Raw genomic sequence first — 18,491 nt, 5'->3', positions numbered from 1 at the left:
GATATTCAAGGGTAGCTAGAAAGAGGGAAATTAAAAATAGAGTCTACCGTAGCTCCTTTTGTGGCTCAGTGGAAACGAACCCCACTAGTATCCTTGAGGACACGGGTTTGATCCCTGGTCTCATGCAGTGGGTTAAAGATCTAGCCTTGCCTCTAGCTTCAATGTAGGTCACAGACATGGCTCAGATCCCACATTGCTGTGGCTGTGGCATAGGCTGGCAGCTACAGCTCCAATTTGACCCCTAGCCTGGAAACGTCCATATGCTGAGGGTTCGGCCTTAAAAGACAAAAAACAAACAAAAAAAATACAGCCTACATATGTTATTTCAGTTATTTTAGGCACATGACAGATACTCAAGAAATCCAGAAGCAGTTGGAAGGGTAAGTAGGGTTAGGTGCATTGAGGCTTCCTGTGTAAATATTGAGAAGGCATTAATGAATGGGTACATTTGATGGGGTCTGTCTTCTCATTTTCTCATTATCTTACAGCACTGATTATCAGGCATCTCAGCACTCAACAGAGTGCCTTATGCTTAATAGGTAAATATTACACCTTTGCTGAATAAGTGATAAGATATTTCAGATCATTCCATGCATCTTTGCAGCAGTAATGTAAATGCTACATAAGAGACATACAATCTAAAGGTGATTTATTTTTTCTCAATTACGTTAATAATATAGACTTATTTTATTACGATAATATGTTCCTCATAAAGTATAGATCATCAGTATAGACAGGCACCTAGATTTCTCATAAGATACTGACATGTGTTAGTAGGCGTCAAGACATTTCATTTTGCCACTACTTACTGTCCCCTGAGCAGAGCAGAGGCCCCAGTGTATAAGCCACTTCAGAATGTGGTCGGCCTGTGTCTCTCATCACAACCTGAGTGACCGGTAGGTGCTCCTTACGGGAAAGGATTACTGTGTCGCTGGTCCTAGAAAACAAATACAACCGTCTTAATATTATTCTGAATAACACACAGAATAGTAACAGTCTTGTATTGCACTTCAAGAGGTATTAAGCTAAATTCATAAATATGTAACAAGGAAATCAAAGGACTCCTCTGAACACTTACAAACAGAGTAATAAACTGAACAAGGTCATCTGAGAACCAGACACCATTATTCATCCATGTGACCACAGAGAAGAAAGAAGGCAAGTCCAAAGTCATGGTCATGGGTACAGACATGAAATTACTTATCAATGCAATTAAGCAGGTCACTGCTCTTTCCAATTCAGCCGCTGTGTAATACTTAGATGCAGAACTTTGGCAAGAGCAGTCTGCCTTCCAAAAAAAAGACGAAGAAAGAAAAAGAAAAAAGACAAAACACCTCACTGACAAGATTTAGGTTTTCAGTTCTCAGGCTTGTTTTTTTTTTTTTACTGAAGTTTCAGAAATCCCTACGGTGGTTATGAAGCATTTCCTTCTTCAATGAAACCATTAATATACTATCAAAATCAAACAAAATACTGATTCAAAATCATGATGAAGATATGATACAATACACTCCTCAAATTAACAAGTGGGAACATGCATATGGGAAAGTGTCTTGTCAGTGACTCTGTCACCATCCATTCATTCAACAAACTCATCACACATCTTCTATATGCCAGAGCCTGTGTGTTGGGGATAGAAACACAAAACCAACCATCAACGTCCCCCAAAAGTTTAGTGGATGTTATAAATAATAGCAATAACGACTGTAATACTAGCATGTAAGTGATTATTTGGGGAACAATACAATAAAGACTAGAACAGGAGCCAAGACCTGGTGGGTAAGTTGGCTGGATGTTGTACCACCAACATCCTCTCTGGACAAAGTAGGAAGGTTTTCCTACATTCTGTAAATTGCTCATGTTTTAATTGTATACTTCAATTATATGTGTATTTCTGGTTAATGAACAAATAATACTGTGTCTAATTTATTGTTCTTTGTAGAACTTAGTAAGTTCTAACTTCTAACAGTTATAAAGCCACTTTTCACTCCTGTATATACAAGCTGAAACATTTGAAACTGCCACTTGTGCAGGTCCAAAAATTAGCTGTTTCACATGGCTCAACCTAACGACATTGCTGCAAACAAAACAAAACAAAAAACCCCCTCACTTAATAGTTAATCATGCCAATTCTGTCAGGCATCAAAATATTCTTTTAAGTTAGAAAATGGGAAGTTATTAAATTTTAATTTTGTTTAAAAATGTGAACACAGTGACTGGCAGTGCATGTGGTAAGATATGAAAAATATGAACTAAATACCCTGAAATTTAAGCAGTGATTTTTAAAAATAAGATTGCTTCCAAAAATCAGACTCATTTAAACAACATGGCTTTATCTGGTGAAGCCCCTGCGATTCCCGAGGAGGGAAGCACGTAGGCAGATCATCTCAAATATATGACACTTGGGTTTGCTGGGAACAGTGGTCACAAGCTAGACGGTGCCACTACATCACGGGGCAGTGCCAGTCTGGAAATTTATTTTGTGGTAAATGTGGGGATAACATACCAAATTAATCCTGGTATTAAATATCAAGTAAATGTTACAAATAAATATTTTAATTCCCGTGATTACTATTTTGGTAGAATCTGAGAGGAAAAATCTAAGTGTTTCACGGAGAATCTTTGAATTTTAAAGTAGCTTTTAAAAGCTCCATTTTTTAATGTAGGAAAAAGCTGCACTTCAATTCTGTTCTTAACATTGACAACACATCCAAGAGCCCTGAAAAAAAACTTTAAAAAATTATAACGCACATAATGTAAAATAAAAGTCTTTTTTCATTCTGTTGCTTGCAAAGTACCTTCCTGAATATGAGAGGATTTGAAACAATTCTTGTTTTAAAATTCTTTATTAGTACAGGTCATTCCCAATTGCTCATGCTATATGCAAGACATTATATACCATGGTCACCCAAATCATTCAAAACTGCCTAATTTATAGCTATGTCTGTTTTCCTCGTGCTTCTCAGTTCCCCCCACACACACCAAATTTGCAAAAATTGCATCTCTAGGCATGAAAATTTCTCACAACGGTTTTAAACACTCAGTAAGAGAACTTCCAAATTCATCTTTTTTTGTTTCCAGTTTCAAATTATCTAGAAATTATTCTGTTTGTCGTTTATCAGTAGATACTTTTGAGGTATAACAGAGCTTTACCTATTTTGAGTTGGGAAAACTGCAGGAGAGAAATATTGGGTCATTTTTAAGTTTTAAAATTGTTTGGGAGAAAGAGGGACTGGTGACAACATAAATTCCATCACCCAGAATGATGTATTTTGAAAACTCCCAGGCTCTTTATTGGGTTTTGTTGTTCTGTTTGCTCACCCCTTTGTCAAACCCCCTCTGCATGAATAACTGTGGCGTCATAAAACATCTGCGTGTCTGGCTGGGCAGGTCTCTCAACTTTGTTTCTATCTTCAGAATCATCTTAGCTATTCATGAACTATTCCTTCTCAAATAAACGTTAGAACCAGTGTGTCACCATCCAAAAAGATAAACAAATGTTAGCCTGTGCTTGGAATTAAGTGGATCCAAGACAATAATTTGGAGGAGAGATACTTAGTTTTCCTATTTGTGGCAGTAGTGCAAGGTCTCCACTTATTTAGGTCTTCTTGCATTTTCATAATAAAGTTTTATGGTGTCTTTTCCATAAAAGTCTTGCATATTTTTGTTATCTTTATTCTAAGGTACTACACTCTGAGGCTTTAGAAATTAGTTTTTCTAGTATTTTCTTATGGTAACACAGTCTTGATAAGAGCAGCTATTCTCATATTCAGTAAGTAGCTTTACAACACTTTAATTTCAATAATATTTCTCTATACTTTCTTAGTTTTCTTAGTTGACAATCATATTTTCTGGGTAATGTAATCTTTATTTCCTTTTCAATCGTTCCAATCTTTCCAACTATAGTTTTGAATTGTCTCATATATATATATATTTTTAACTTTCTATTACTCATTTCTAACCTAATTGCATTGTATTCAGAGAAACTGTCCATATGCTAACAACTGCTGTTAAATTTTTTGAGTTTCAGTTTATGGAACATTGGGAAAATCAGTTTGCAAAAATACCGTGTGTGTACTTACTTGAGAAAACTGTATTCTGTAAGTTTATTTGTTCAACAAATCATTTATTTCACTTGAAAATATCCTATATCCTTACTAATTTTTGTTCACTTGACTTACCAACTACTAACAGATGTTTAAACTTCTTATCATGGTTGATTTGTGAATTTCTTCTTTTAGTATTGTCAATTTTTTTTCCATATACATTTTGAGTCATTTTTATTAGATACATACAAGTTTAGGATTGTTCGTTTTCTCAGGTGAAATTAAAAACTATCATTGTATAGTAATACTAATCGTTGTCTATATTAAAAACTTTAAAATTTACCTGACTTTTGTGTACATTTGCCTGATAAATTTATTTTATCATTTTGCTTTCAATATGTTGAGGTGTACAAAAAAAGACATAATTGTTTTAATTCAATATGACATCTGGATTTAAATGGATACTTTGGCATGTATATTGTGCATGATTACTCACAGATTTTTATCTTATGCTATATTTGTTTTTGCTTCCTCTTCTTTTTAAAATCTCATTTCCTATCACTTTTGTATTAACAAAGTTTTAGAGACCCCATTTTTCCTTTCTCCCCTCTACTGATTTGATAATTACATGCTTTGTTTTTATTCTTTAGAGGTTACACTTAACACTGTAACATATATACTTTACATGGTATAATTATAATAAACATTTACAAAGCAAGTTTTAAATTTCAGTACTTTTATTTCTAAACATTCTTTTAGTTTTTTTGTAAACTACAATCATCCATGCTAATAGAATCTGATAGCTTTTCTCTTGTTTCAACTCAGTGCACACAGTTATATGTTATCAGTGTCTAGTATTTACCTCTGTGATGTTTGAACCTCTGTGTTTATCGTTCTTTTTTTTTTTTTTGATATTTCTTCCTGCATCTGAGACCTTCTTCTAAGATTGCTTTTTTTTGTTCTGAAAACGATCCTCAAAAATCCCTCTTGTGGGGTCTGCTGGTGGTAAATTTCTTCAGTGTCTGTTTGTTTGGCTCTTCCTTTTATTCTACTGTTTCAAGTATCAGCTGGGTCAGCACTGGGAGTTTGACAGTTACTTATTTCTGCACTGTGAGGGGCGTGTCCTGCCCTCTGTGGTCGGGTTCTATGCAGTTTAGGAAGGTCATCAGGCTGGCTGTCTTTCCTTGTAAGGATCTTCCTTTTATCTCTGCTGCTTTTATTTATTTATTATTTATTTACTTATTTTGTCTTTTTTTGCCTTTTCTAGGGTCACTCCCGCAGCATATGGCTGTTCCCAAGCTAGGGGTCGAATCGGAGCTGTAGCTGCCAGCCTATGCCAGAGCCACAGCAACTCGGGATCCAAGCCGCGTCTGCAACCTACACCACAGCTCACGGCAACGCCAGATCATTAACCCACTGAGCAAGGGCAGGGACCGAACCCGCAACCTTATGGTTCCTAGTCGGATTCGTTAACCACCGTGCCACGACGGGAACTCCGTATCTCTGCTGCTTTTAACATTCTCTTTAGTGTTCTTTGATTTCACCATGGTGTGTCCGGAAATGGAATTACTTGTTTTCATCCTGTTTGGTATTCTAATGTTTTCTCAAATCTAGGAATTTCTCAGCTACCTGAATATTGCCTCTTCTAAATTGCCGCAATTCCTCTCTCCTGAAATGTTAATCAGACACACATTCAGTCTTTTTCACATGACTCCTCCAGGTCGCCGCTTTCCAAACACCCATTTTGCTTTTCCCTGTTTTATACCTTCTGTGTCATGTATTTACACATATTTTCCATTTCACCAATTTTCTGATCACATGTATCTCATATCTGATCCAACAAGTCTTAAACTGGATGATGTCGTCATTGGATAATATTTGCATGTCTAAACACTTCTTTGATTCTTTTGTAAGCCATAATTACCTTCGTTAATAGGATCTGATTGCTTTCTCATGTTTCAATTCCAGTTTTGATGTTTCAAACAGCTCACGTATTTATCGTACATTTTTAATGTATCTATTATCTGAGATTTTTAGGCAGCTCTTCATGGTGGCTTCTGCCTCCCACGTCTGTCCTCCAGTGTTGTATAACCCTGGATTATACATGTTCGGTGGCATTTTATCTGTGAGAATCCGTTGAGGCAGGGGAGGGCAGGACTTCTGTAAGAATCTCGAGCAATCCTACAATGAGCCATTGATGCGGCCAACCTCTGGGCATGCTAACGTAATTCAAGGACCATCCCAGTTATAGAAATTTGGGCTCCAAATCTGTGTGAGAGCAAGTCTGTAGATATGGGTTTTCAGGGAGCTATTTTTTTCTAGAGTGCTGACTGGAAGGCGTGTCCTCATCTACCTTTTCTTTGGATTTTTAGCCTTCTGAGACCTCCAGCTGCATGGTGAGGTCTGTGTATCCCCTTTCATAGGCTCAAGGTATTGTCTGGTTTCCCCTATGTGATTATTTAAGAAAACAACTGGAAATTAGGAAGGTCACCAAACAAGCCTGGATCAGCCTTGGGGTGGTCGCTTTATTAACTGTATTAACAGTAATAAGTCTGATGTTTCACTTTCAATGAATAGGAAACATTAATCTGGTATTCCTGTTTTGTCTTATTAGAAAAACACAATGGACATGGTTAGTTATTCACAGATAAACAGAAAGAGCTACCTAACAGTTTAGGCTTCCAAATAATTATGTCATAGGCATCAAAGTTTATACTTTTACTTGCTAGGAAATACTTTATTTTTTTTCTTTTTGTCTTTTGTCATTTTAGGGCCACACCCACGGCATATGGAGGTTCCCAGGCTAGGGGTCTAATCAGAGCTATAGCTGCCGGCCTACACCACAGCCACAGCAACGCCAGATCCGAGCCACTTCTGCAACCTACTCCACAGCTCACGGCAACGCCGGATCCTTAACCCACTGAGTGAGGCCAGGGATCGAACCTGCAACCTCATGGTTCCTCATCGTTTCCGCCGCGCCACAACAGGAACTCTGCTAGGGAATACTTTAATGTATTCCGTTTATTTACTGTTGTGTCCAATGTCTGCCTAAGGTACATTGTTCAAGCAATAAAAAAAAAAATTACAGTTTGCACAGGGAAATTATATGGAAATCACCATTCATTCCGGTCAGCATCACAGTTGCAGTAATATTGAGAATCAATGCAGTTCCCCTCTAATCCACAAGTACATTTTTGAGCATCAGGCAGAGAACCTCCCCAGTAAGTGTGTGTTTCATTGGTTCTTCCAACCCACCAGCTCACTGGGGTTCCATCTGAAAGACAAGTATGAGAAAGGTGACACCTACTTTGCCCCCCACTGCCTGCCTCCCCAATATAGTTCCTTTACTCCCCTCTGTTTAAAACATAGAGAGACTATTTTAGAAGTGAGCATATTTTAACTCAGCAATAGGATCACTTTTAAGAGGACGTCCAGCTGTTTAAAATATATATTTTAATGTCAAGACTTACTTTGTCATCATATTTCTTTTATTAGAAAATAAGCAAGTAGGAACTAACTCATTCAAGCATGATATTTACATATTTCTCTTGAGGACTCCAATCACATAATTTCTTTGGAAAGAGCATTCAAGAAAGAACTGTCATCAAAATAAAAACCAGAGTAATTTATACACTGAATCTGAAATCTCTTTGAGATCTTAAAATGCCATTGAAAAAACTTCATTTTATTATGCAAAATAAACACATTGGTACTTCTTAGCCTGTCTTAAAAGTTTTCTTGGAGACATATGCTGCTTTCTCACACCAAATAGGTTGCTCTGCATTTGGAAACTAAAGAAATGGCACTGAGAAGCCTTCTTCAGGCCTGAACTGAGTCTTTGATTTGGAACAACTCCCAGACAACAACAGCTCAGTTCTTGAACGCAACTCCCTCCTCAGTGCAATACATAATTAAGTGACCGGGCCAGAGGCTGCCTCAACTCTGCAGGTCTGCTCATGTCTGCCAAAGATGCTGCTGAGACCCTGGTGCATTACAGGACATCTGGGAGGGGTCATCAGAGAAGATGGAACTCGGGGGAGGGGAGAGGGGAAACAGTCCCTACGAAACAGAGAATCGGGGCAGGAGGGGAAACAGAAGTGACATCAAATCACTTGGCTCTGAAAAGGTCCCTATTCATTGTCACATGCTCTTTCAAACTCTTTTAAGTTGTCGCCATCAGGTCACCACCGAGAATCTGAAACAGCATCTCCCTAACTTCCAACCACCATTGCTCATTAAGGCTCCCTGTTCAATGAGACTTCGGCTTCTGCCTCCAACCTCTCAGCTTGTAAAGACACGGACTGCGTTTATTACCACCCACCGCAGCCCAGTGGGTGAGACATATGCCAAGAAATCAATATCGACCATCTTTTTTTTTTTAATATGTTGAAAACTTATCTCTGGGTGGGGGGTGGAAGATCTTTTTAGCTTCATATTTAATAGATACGTAAGAGGTGTTTTTCAAAATTCCATTTTAAACATGGAAGTATTCAACATGTGCTTCCATAGACTGAAGCACAAAGAGATTATACACAAATGCACCACTGCGTGCCTCCTTTTTTCTCTATAAACTAAGAACCGTCAAGGGTTGTTAAAGGAACAGAATGCATGTGGCTCAATTCAAGATTCTTTGGGTAACTCAGAGAATTTGCATAAGAAATGATTAAGAATAACATGAAGAAGAACTCGAGGCTGAAATGAAAAGCAGCAGGAGAAACAGGGATGACCAGGCTGCCGGGCTCCACTTCCTCAATTATTTTAGCCCGTGCTTCACTGTCCTCTCCAGCCACAGCTACCATCCTCGGTGACCTCAAGCATTCACAGTGTGGTGACTAAATAGTCAAGGCTTACTGTCGTCTAACTTCATCTTTAGCCACCTGTAATCATGGGCCCTGATGCTGTCTAACAGACACCTTAGAGATGCTGAAGGAAAAATGTTCCAGGACCCTAGTGAGATCTTGGGCTCACTGCTCCCCCACCAGCCCTCTTGGAAACCAAAACCAATGCTCTACCCCATAAAATTCCTAAGCTACTTGTTTCCCATATTGAGTCCCTTGGTGCTGTTTTCGCACTGCAACCATCTCATGAGGGACCCAAGAGAAGGCTTTGTTGTTTTCACGCCCTCCACCCAAGAGCGGCATCAAAGCTCCACATGCCCATTTGTGTTTATTGATAATACTGAGCAAATCGGTGCAACAACTTTAAGGTGTATCAGACTGCATTCTTTGCCTACCTCATCTCTATTTTAATTAAGCACTTCTGGAAATATATAGGTCTGTATTGAATTTGCTTAAATTTAGTTTGTACTAAAAATTCTCCAGTTGCAGCATATATGAAATGCAAATAACTAGAGCATGTAACGGTAATGAATTCTCTCATTTTGTGTCTTTAGCGGGTGCCTGTCAAGTTTAAAAGTCTTTTCTCTTGTCATCTTTTCCCCTAGCCCCAATGAAATACTTGCATTAAATATTTGTTTTGGTTGTTGCTGCTGCTGCTTTATGTATTTATATTGAAGGGCTAACAACTGAGTAACCCCATGCAAATCAATAGGCAGACACTGGACCTTCATGTGGGGAATCCTTTGCTGCTCTGGGTGGTGTCCAGATTCTGGAATATACTATATTCTAGTATGTATGAGTTTGCTCCCTGACTCACTGGGTGGTTTTGTTTTATGACTTTGTTAGTGGTTGGTTCCAACACTACTCTGACTTTGCCTTGTTTTCCCAGGTTAGACAACCCATAATACTAACTTATTCTCTTGGAGGCAGCTTTCTCATTCTCCTGGGAACATACAGTTTTAGTTCAGTGAGCCATTTGGCAGCAATCAACTATTAGTAAGTACTAAACCCTCTTGCACTAACCACAAATTCAATAAACTGGAGAGGTGCAAATAAGTAGTATTTATTTCATGCAATTTATAGACATGGTGCAATTAAGACCTGGCAAGGTGAGTGCCTTAGCTCTAAAGACTCGGAAAGATAAAATGATTTCCCAAGTCCCATAACTGCTGAGGGACAGGCTAGGGGCTTGAACTCAGAGGACCTGCCTCCTGCCCTCTGCTCACTCCATTCCCCAGATGCCTGATCAGAGAAGGGTCAGGCCAGCCTCCAGAAAAACCAAGCGGTTTCATGAAGGCACTGAGGTTGCACATTCCAACAAGATGAGATATTTCAAAGGAGGAAAATACAAGAGCAAAAGAGAAAGGTTTAAAAGTAGAAATGATATGAAAAATAAACTCTCAGCAGCTATGCTGCATGAAAGAGCCAATGACACCAACATTGTTCCCTAATATATAGTTAGCCAAGACACGAATGGTGCTCAGTCTAGGAGGAATCTTGGGGAATAATCACTTCCAGATAACTAAGCCACGTTGTTGTTAGTGATCTTTCCTAAGATAAAACAGAATTAAGATGTCACTGCCCTTCATGGCGGACGAGCACTGAGCATCCCAGGGGCTTCTAAAGGAGGCTTTTACTGCTCAGTTGCCCGGTTGAGTGTGGAGAGAAACTTCATCTGGGGCTTTGAGCAAAGAGCAACACATTGACTTTGCTCTTTGCTAAAAAGAAAAGTATCTCTGTCATTTCCAGATTGTGACCTGGGCACTCTGGGCACAGAGTCCCATGCATGTGTGGCCCTGGCCATTGTGACACGTGGCAACTATAGCTTGTGATGTCTGATTACTCTGACTACTCACCGTGGGAGGTTGAAGGCCTTGACCTCTTGCAGTGGAAAGTCAGCTGCTGTCGGCAATGGTCTGCATGGTCAATTATGGCCTGGAGCTGGTCCATGCTGGCTGTGTACTTGAAAACCATAGGACGAGGGCTTTCTCCATTCCAGCTTTTGACCCTGACCCAATGGGAGCCATTGTGCTGCACTGAGGTCCATGTGGTGTCTTATGGGCAGAAAAGGGGTTGAGAGGGAGAAAGGAGACTGTGATGAGGATGGAATCATTAAACATAAATAGGAAAATCAGAAGCATCTTTTCTTTGAGTGAAGGGTTTTATTTTTGTAGCCACCATATCTCTTTGAAATTAGAATCGACATGAGTGGAATTCTTACAATGTTAACAATAGGGATTCTCTTTACTGAAATTTGCATTACCATGATTACAGTCAACGTTGTCGGGAGGCCAGTTTTTTAAATTCTGTGGTATAATACACAAAGTTATGAATAGAACATTTTGGTTATTATTATTTTTTCATTACTACAAGCAGAAAGCCAAAGGTTATTGTGTAAATATTTACCTTTTTAATAAGCATATTCCTCAATCTGGTGGAGTATCTTTTCCTCTGATAATCAAAGGAATGTGTAAAAGACATTTTTGAGGAATAAGAGGCTCACGTGATCATGCAAAATAATAGAAAATAAATATTTGGGGGAGTTCCCATGGTGGCTCAGTGGAAGCAAATGTGACTGGCATCCATGAGAACGCAGGTTCCATCTCTGGCCTCACTCAGTGGGTTAAGGATCCAGCGTTGCCGTGAGCTGGGGTGTAGGTTGCAGAGGAGGCTCGGATCCTGAGTTGCTGTGGCTGTGGTGTAGGCTGGTGGCTACAGCTCTGATTCGACCCCAGCCTGGGAGCCTCCATATGCGGAGGGTGCAGCCCGAAAAAGAAGAAAGAAAGGAAAGACAGAAAGACAGAAAGAAAGAGAAAAATATTTTTAACAAAAATTGACTAATAATGTGTTAGCAACTCATTCAGAGATCAGCACTAAAAGACACAGTGCCTTGGAGTAAATAGCATGACTATATTCCTGGCAGTAACCATAGCTACACAAATATGTGCTGGAAAATTCTTGCATATTTCTGTGACATTGATTACCTATATTTTTAAAGAGATTTTGAAAAACAATACACACTGCACATTGTTTATAACAGAAGAAAAACACCTTGACTGTTTCTATCTTCCCCGAAATACACCTCCCACCATGAAGGTATAAAAGCTCCCACAGTATAAAATGTCCATGCATCAGAGGCTAAAAGGCTGAGTTCCAGGTGCTTTAATGCAACTATACTTACAAGGTCAAGTCACATCTCTTCCTCTGTAATGTGCATTTGATAAAACGATCAGTCTCCACATAAACTTTCCACAGTACAGGGGCAGGCAATAGTCACGTGGAGTTTAGTTTTAGTTTTTTTTAAGAGCTCATACACGAGCAATATTCAAAAATCAAAACAATGCTACAAGGAACCCACTGTGAAGGCCCTACCCCTGTCCTGCCCTGGGAATTTGGGTCTGGGGCACATTCAACAGCCATACTCGAGACGTTCTAACTGTCAAAGATACTCAGAGATCCAGGGGAAAAAACCTCCAAGGGTCATAGGAAAAACTCTGGATCAAAGCCTATAGAAAAAAAAATTATAAAATATGCAAAAACTAGCAAGAACAGGAACAAACTGTGAGTCAGCATGACTAATACAGTTTTACATTCAATTAGGAAAAAAGACTTAACAGATCACCTGCCTCTCTCTGCTCACTACAGGGGGTTGTGAGGGTTCCTGCAGCAACGGCTGTGAATATTCCTACAGCAACCTGAATTCCACAGATTTTTTTTTTCCTCTCTTAATCATGTTTTCACTAGACATTTTCTATTTCAACATTTTCATGGAAAATTACTTAAATGGGCCTGATTATTTTTTGTAATTACCTACTCCCATTCACCCTTGGGGCTCCTTCCATCAAATGAAATGCAGGTAAAAAGGAGCCACGCAGAAGATGGTGTTAGGCTTGGGAGTTCATCCATTATAATGCCATTGTGACATTTATTTTCATGACGTAGGGCACAAAGAAAAATGATGTGCCTGAAGAGTTCCTGTAGGCTAGTGGTCAGTATGATAGATTTATGGGCTTGCATGGCTAAGGTGTAATAACAGAAATCTTTTCAAGTGGAGAGAAGAGGAAGGTTAGAAAGAACCTCAAAACTGGACTTCTGAAAAAAAGAATACTTTATATGATTGCCCTATTTAGAAATAGTATGTGGAAGATCCCAACGAAGACACATTATGTTTCCCTAATATCCCACAGGATATCATTTTCATAGCTTTCAAAACTATGATTAAGAAAGAACTTTCTGAGGAGTTCCCGTTGTGGCTCAGCAGTAAGGAACCCAACTAGTATCCATGAGAATGCAGGTGTGATCCCTGGCCTCATTCAGTGGGTTAAGGATCCGGAGTTGCCATGACTTGAGGTGTAGGTTGCAGATGCGGCTTGGATCTGGCATTGCTGTGGCTGTGGCTATGGCTGGCAGGTGCAGCTTCAATTCAACACCTAGCCTGGGAACTTCAATGGGCTGCAGGAGCAGCCCTAAAAAGTAGGAAAAAAAAAAAAAGAGAGAGAGAGAGAGAGAAAGAACTTTTTGAGATGCAGCATAATCTGAACTTCCAAGCAGGAGGAGACAGACAGGAATTTGAGTAACCAGCATGATGGAAAAATACTTAGCTATTATTCGCTCTAGTCTGAAGCACGATTTTGGAGCTGAGGAAATTATTTTTAATAGTGGACAGATTTCAACAGGATTTTTCAACTAACATGGAATTAGACCCCATCAGATCCTATTTCTTCAACTCACTGGAGCCTTTCCTCTACACACAAGCAGGGAAATCACTTGCGCAGTAAAATGAACCTGTAGCCAAGGTTTGGTAAGCAGTCTCTAAGTGACGCTGACTTACCGTATCACATGACATCCCCAAGTTTCTGTTTATTTTGCCAAATTATATCCACTTTGCAAGGGGCAACACTTCCTTGACTTACTATAAACTGTGTAACAGCTGCTGAACTATACAGGGAGTCTTTTATAGGAAAATGGGTAGCTGGATGGAAAAAGAAATACCTTTATTTTACACGTTCAAGTAAATGTAAATTGCAAGCATATCTGCTATGCTCATTTCCATCTTTCTGAGGGGGTAAAAAACCGGAAAAAGACTTCATCACAAAAAAAAACCTAATGCCTTCATCGTTGGTGGACCCATCATCACTCATGATCTGGGACTCGACCCCGAGGAAAGTTAGGGCAAAAATCTCTTCTCCTACGGATGCCTGAAATGAAGTCCAATCTGTGTCCAGACACCGCCTCTTGGGAAATGAAGCCAGCTGCCTCCATTTCTTCTGATGGGAATAAGGTGCATGTTCTTATTCCCAGAAGTCTCGGGAGGCAATATGCCAGATGATTAAACTTGCCATATCTATCTCCAGATAAATAACAGGTGAAGAAGATGCATGCACGATGATTAATAAGGGCAGATTAACGTCAATGCTGGCAGCCATTCCTTAATCATCAAAGATGATCTGACTAGTCCAAAAGAGACCCAAGACAGCCTTCTCAGAGCTTCTCCCAGCGAGTGAACCACCCAGAGAGAAACACCATCACAACTGGTGTTATCTGTCATCCAGCCTAACTCTCTCATCACACAGATAAGAAAATGGAAGTCTAGAAAATCTCACTGGCCCAACTTCATGAAACCATGTAACTTTGCCACACATTTCTTTTTCTTTGCACCTGCAGCAGATAGAGGTTCCCAGGCTAGGGGTCTAGTCAGAGCTGCAGCTGCTAACCTACACCACAGCGCCCAGCAACACAGGATCCGAGTTGCATCTCCAACCTACAGAGGAGCTCGTGGTAGTGCTGGATCCTTAACTTATGGAGCGGGGCCAGGGATCAAACCTGAGTCCTCAAGGATCCTAGCAGGGTTCATTACCACTGAGCCATAACGGGAACTCCTGCCACATATTTCTAAGCAACACAAGTGTGAGTGGCTGAGCCTTGTGAGTAGGCGAAGTTCTCACAGGCTGCTGAGGTCCATAATCTTCCCGGAGTGTCCTACGTGCAGCTGAGCCCTCCCCTACATTTCCAGTGGAAAAACTCCAGAAGAAAAAAGACGTAGGTCACGGACATTTCTGTGCCCATCGTGTTGGTAATGGCCAACTGCACTGCTCTGAATGTCCAGTGGGTGCCCTGAGGAAGGTGGTGGTCTGCCCTTACCTAGCCCTGCCCTGGAACTCAGAGGCACCAGGCCCTGCCCTGTCATCTGTCTGCCAAGGCCAAGGAGGACTGGGTGCATGTGTTTTACTGCAGGAGAGAGATGACAGTTCTAGGCAGATGGCCTCCAGGGCCTGGAAGGGTCCGAGGTGGTATTGGTCCTGGCCTTACACCTGTGGGTCCTTCCTGATCAATATTTGCGAGAGGGTCCTCATAAGGGCAGCCCTTCTTGGCACAATTCTGGGGCCTTGAGGTTTTTCATGATGTACCTTAATTTTGTTTTCTTTTTATGGCCACATATGGAAGTTTCAGGGCTAGGGGTCAAATCAGAGTGCAGCTGCAGGCCTACACCACAGCCACCCTGCTGGATATTAGCCATATCTGTGACCTACACAGCAGCTTGAGGCAATGCCAGATCCTTAACCCACTGAGTGAGGACAGGGATGGAAGCCACATCCTCACAGACACTATGTCAGGTTCTTAAACTGCTGAGTCATGGCAGGAACTGCCTGTTTAAAAAACTACATTTAAGGAGTTCCCATTGTGGCTCAGTGGTAAGGAACCCAACTAGTATCCATGAAGACGTGAGTTCAATCCCTGGCCTCACTTAGTGGGTTACGGATCTGGTGTTGCCGTGAGCTGTGGTGCAGGTCACAGATGCGGCACGGATCTGGCATTGCTGTGGTATAGGTTGGCAGCTGCAGCTCTGATTCGACCCCTAGCCTGGGAGCTTCCATATGCCATGGGTGCGGGCTTTAAAAAAATAATTAAAGTAAATTAAATTTTAAAAAATAAAAATAAAAAACTGCCTTTAGTAGCTGAGGGAAGCTGGCTAGAATAACGTCCCTTCAGTGGGGGCAGAAAGGGTTCCTCTGGGCAAAAACCAGTATAAAAGAGATGCAGGCTCATGGTGTATGATAATCATCAAAGAGCAGCTCTTCTTTCTTTTTTCTTAGAAATCCTACATTTTGACATTATAGAATTGTTTGTAAGAAGCATTAGTTCCAAACAAAACTTGCCACACGTGGTAAATGTACAGTGACGTCATGCTTCCTGCCAAATCCCAGTTTTTCTACTGCAAAGCTGAGAACAACGAAATCACAACTCTTTCTAAGCAAAGAAAATATATGTCGCAACAGTTGTGTATTTGTTCATGAAAGAAACGCTCCGATCCACACTCACTGTCTTTCCGACACATTTCCAACAAGTGCTGATATCTACTTAAAACAGCAAATGCAAAACATATCATATTCATAACATTTCCAGTTAGTTGAATTAACATCTGTCTACCTCACTGGTCTGAAGGTCTATGAAAGCAGTTAATTTTCCTTTCATTCCTCAAACACAGCATAGTGCCTGGAAGTTTGTAGTACAAAGTAAGTGTGTAGAATGATTGAATGAAGGCATGAATCGAGTAAATAACTGAAAAGGGAGCTGTTTGATTACGCCAAGGTAGGAATTCTAGCAAGAGCAGAGTGAAAGAAAGAAATTCTATGCAAATATACAAATGTAAAACACCTGTCTGGGTCTATCTGTACCCATCTATAGAGAAATTTTTTTTTTAAATGACATGAGTTATATGTGTAAGACAGTTGGGCTGATTGTCCTTTACTAAACCACAGTGCTGGAGGCCCTACACAATTTGTGATGCAGGGAAAAGGGTTGTTTAAGAAACATGATTGCTTGGTTTGCATAAAGGTAAGTGACTCAGTGAAAATAAGAAGTGCTGGATTATTAATTTGCTGAGTCAATAAATCAAGATCTGAGTGGAGTGGGGTGTTCATCAAGCCTCCAGGTGATTCTTTTTTTTTTCCTTTTTTTTTTTTGCGTTTTAGGGCTACACCTGCAGCATATGGAGGTTCCCAGGCTAGGGGTCAAATCGGAGCTGTAGTTGCCAGCCACAGCCACAGCAATGCTGGATTCTTAATCCACTGAGCAAGGCCAGGGCTCAAACCTTCATCCTCATGAATATTAGTCGGGTTTGTTACCTCTGAGCCAGGACGGAAACTCCTCCAGGTGATGTTTATGGACCGGAAGTTGAGTCACTGCTCTGGCTGTAACCCATCTTCTGCCTGTGACAATTATTCTCACAATGCACTGAGAGCCAGTTTCTGAAGCCCACAGCTATGAAAATAGAAAACAACCAACCTACATTTAGGGTGGGCACAAACAGCCCTATCTGTCTCAGCTGGCAAAGTCATTGGTGTTCCTCATTTTGTCCTCGAGAAATTATGTTCTATTTCTTCTTTTTAGAAAGGGAATAGATCTGGCAACAAATTTCACAAGCAGTCCATTCAATATGGTTTACCTTTTCGTCTTTGTTTTGGTTGTTTCTGTACTAATGGTACTAAAATGCATGCAGAGTATGTCTTAGTACTGCGTGTTTGAAGGCTATTATCAAGGATATAATTTTAGCCATTGATTTAGAATTTCATTTTTTCAATCTATTTTTCCAAGTGTTAGTACTTGTGTTTTGTAATTAGAGAATGTTTAATTGTCCACAGGCATCATAGCATCACATAGAAGGCAAAATTGTCATAGTGGACCTATGTCAGGTTGGGAGAAAAGAATTAGGACTCTAAGATCTTCCTCTATCAATAAGTAGATTTGTCAAAGGGGACCTTATATGACCTTTGGGACCATTTAGCTGTAACTCTGGTTCATTCCTTGGGTTTTTGCTAGGAGTCATCTGAATGTTTTTAATTTTTGATTAAATACGTTGCTGGAAATATTCGTTGGCCTTTGGATTGGCCTGTATGGTTCTTTGTCTTTAGCACCTTGCTTTCCCTATGACTTTGAGTTTATTAAAAATCCTTTAATATTACTTGGAAATTCTCACGGAAATATTTTAATTCCTGCTCTTCATTCTGTTTGTGTATGTGTGTAAGTCCCATGATCCACGTAATGTTCCACCTCAATCATAATTTTGGAACGTTATCTCAACAATGTTGAGAATCCAACAACATGTAAAACAGATCACACACCACGACCAAGTAGGATTCACCCCAGGTTCACAAGGATGGTTCAACGTATGCAAATCAATCAACATCATACACAACATTAACAAGAGAAAAGTCAAAAACCACATGATCATCTCAATAGATGCAGAAAAAGCATCTGACAAAGTCCAACATCCATTCATGATCAAAACTCTTACCAAAGTGGGTATAGAGGGAACATACCTTGACATAATAAAAGCCATGTATGACAAACCCACAGCAAATATAATACTCAATGCAGAAAAGCAGAAAGCCTTCCCACTAAAATCTGGAACAAGACAAGGATGCCCACTCTCACCACGGTTATTCAACATAGTACTGGAAGTCCTAGCCACAGCAATCAGACAAAAGAAATAAAAGGTATCCAAATTGGAAGAGAAGAGGTAAAATTGTCACTGTATGCAGATGACATGATACTACATATAGAAAACCCTAAGGACTCAGCCCAAAAACTACTCAAACTGATCAAC

General features: G+C 40.1%; 1 protein-coding gene across 4 annotated transcripts in view; it reads right to left on the bottom strand.

Moving 5' to 3' along the window:
• The window catches only part of LOC102166958 (contactin-associated protein-like 3), a 205,491-nt gene that overhangs the window by 34,690 nt on the left and 152,310 nt on the right, over positions 1-18,491 (bottom strand). For all 4 annotated transcript variants that reach the window (XM_021072824.1, XM_021072822.1, XM_021072823.1 and 1 more), the window contains exons 13-15: positions 10,741-10,938; positions 7,164-7,320; positions 810-937 (exon numbers count right to left, since the gene is read on the bottom strand). In XM_021072824.1, the coding sequence (XP_020928483.1) occupies positions 810-937; positions 7,164-7,320; positions 10,741-10,938 (483 nt within the window). The remainder of the gene's footprint in view (positions 1-809; positions 938-7,163; positions 7,321-10,740; positions 10,939-18,491) is intronic.

This window comes from Sus scrofa, chromosome 14 (assembly GCF_000003025.6).
Source record: "Sus scrofa isolate TJ Tabasco breed Duroc chromosome 14, Sscrofa11.1, whole genome shotgun sequence".
Lineage (NCBI taxonomy): Eukaryota > Metazoa > Chordata > Mammalia > Artiodactyla > Suidae > Sus > Sus scrofa.
Note: the sequence above shows the minus strand (reverse complement) of the source record. Positions and strands in the feature narration are given on the sequence as shown.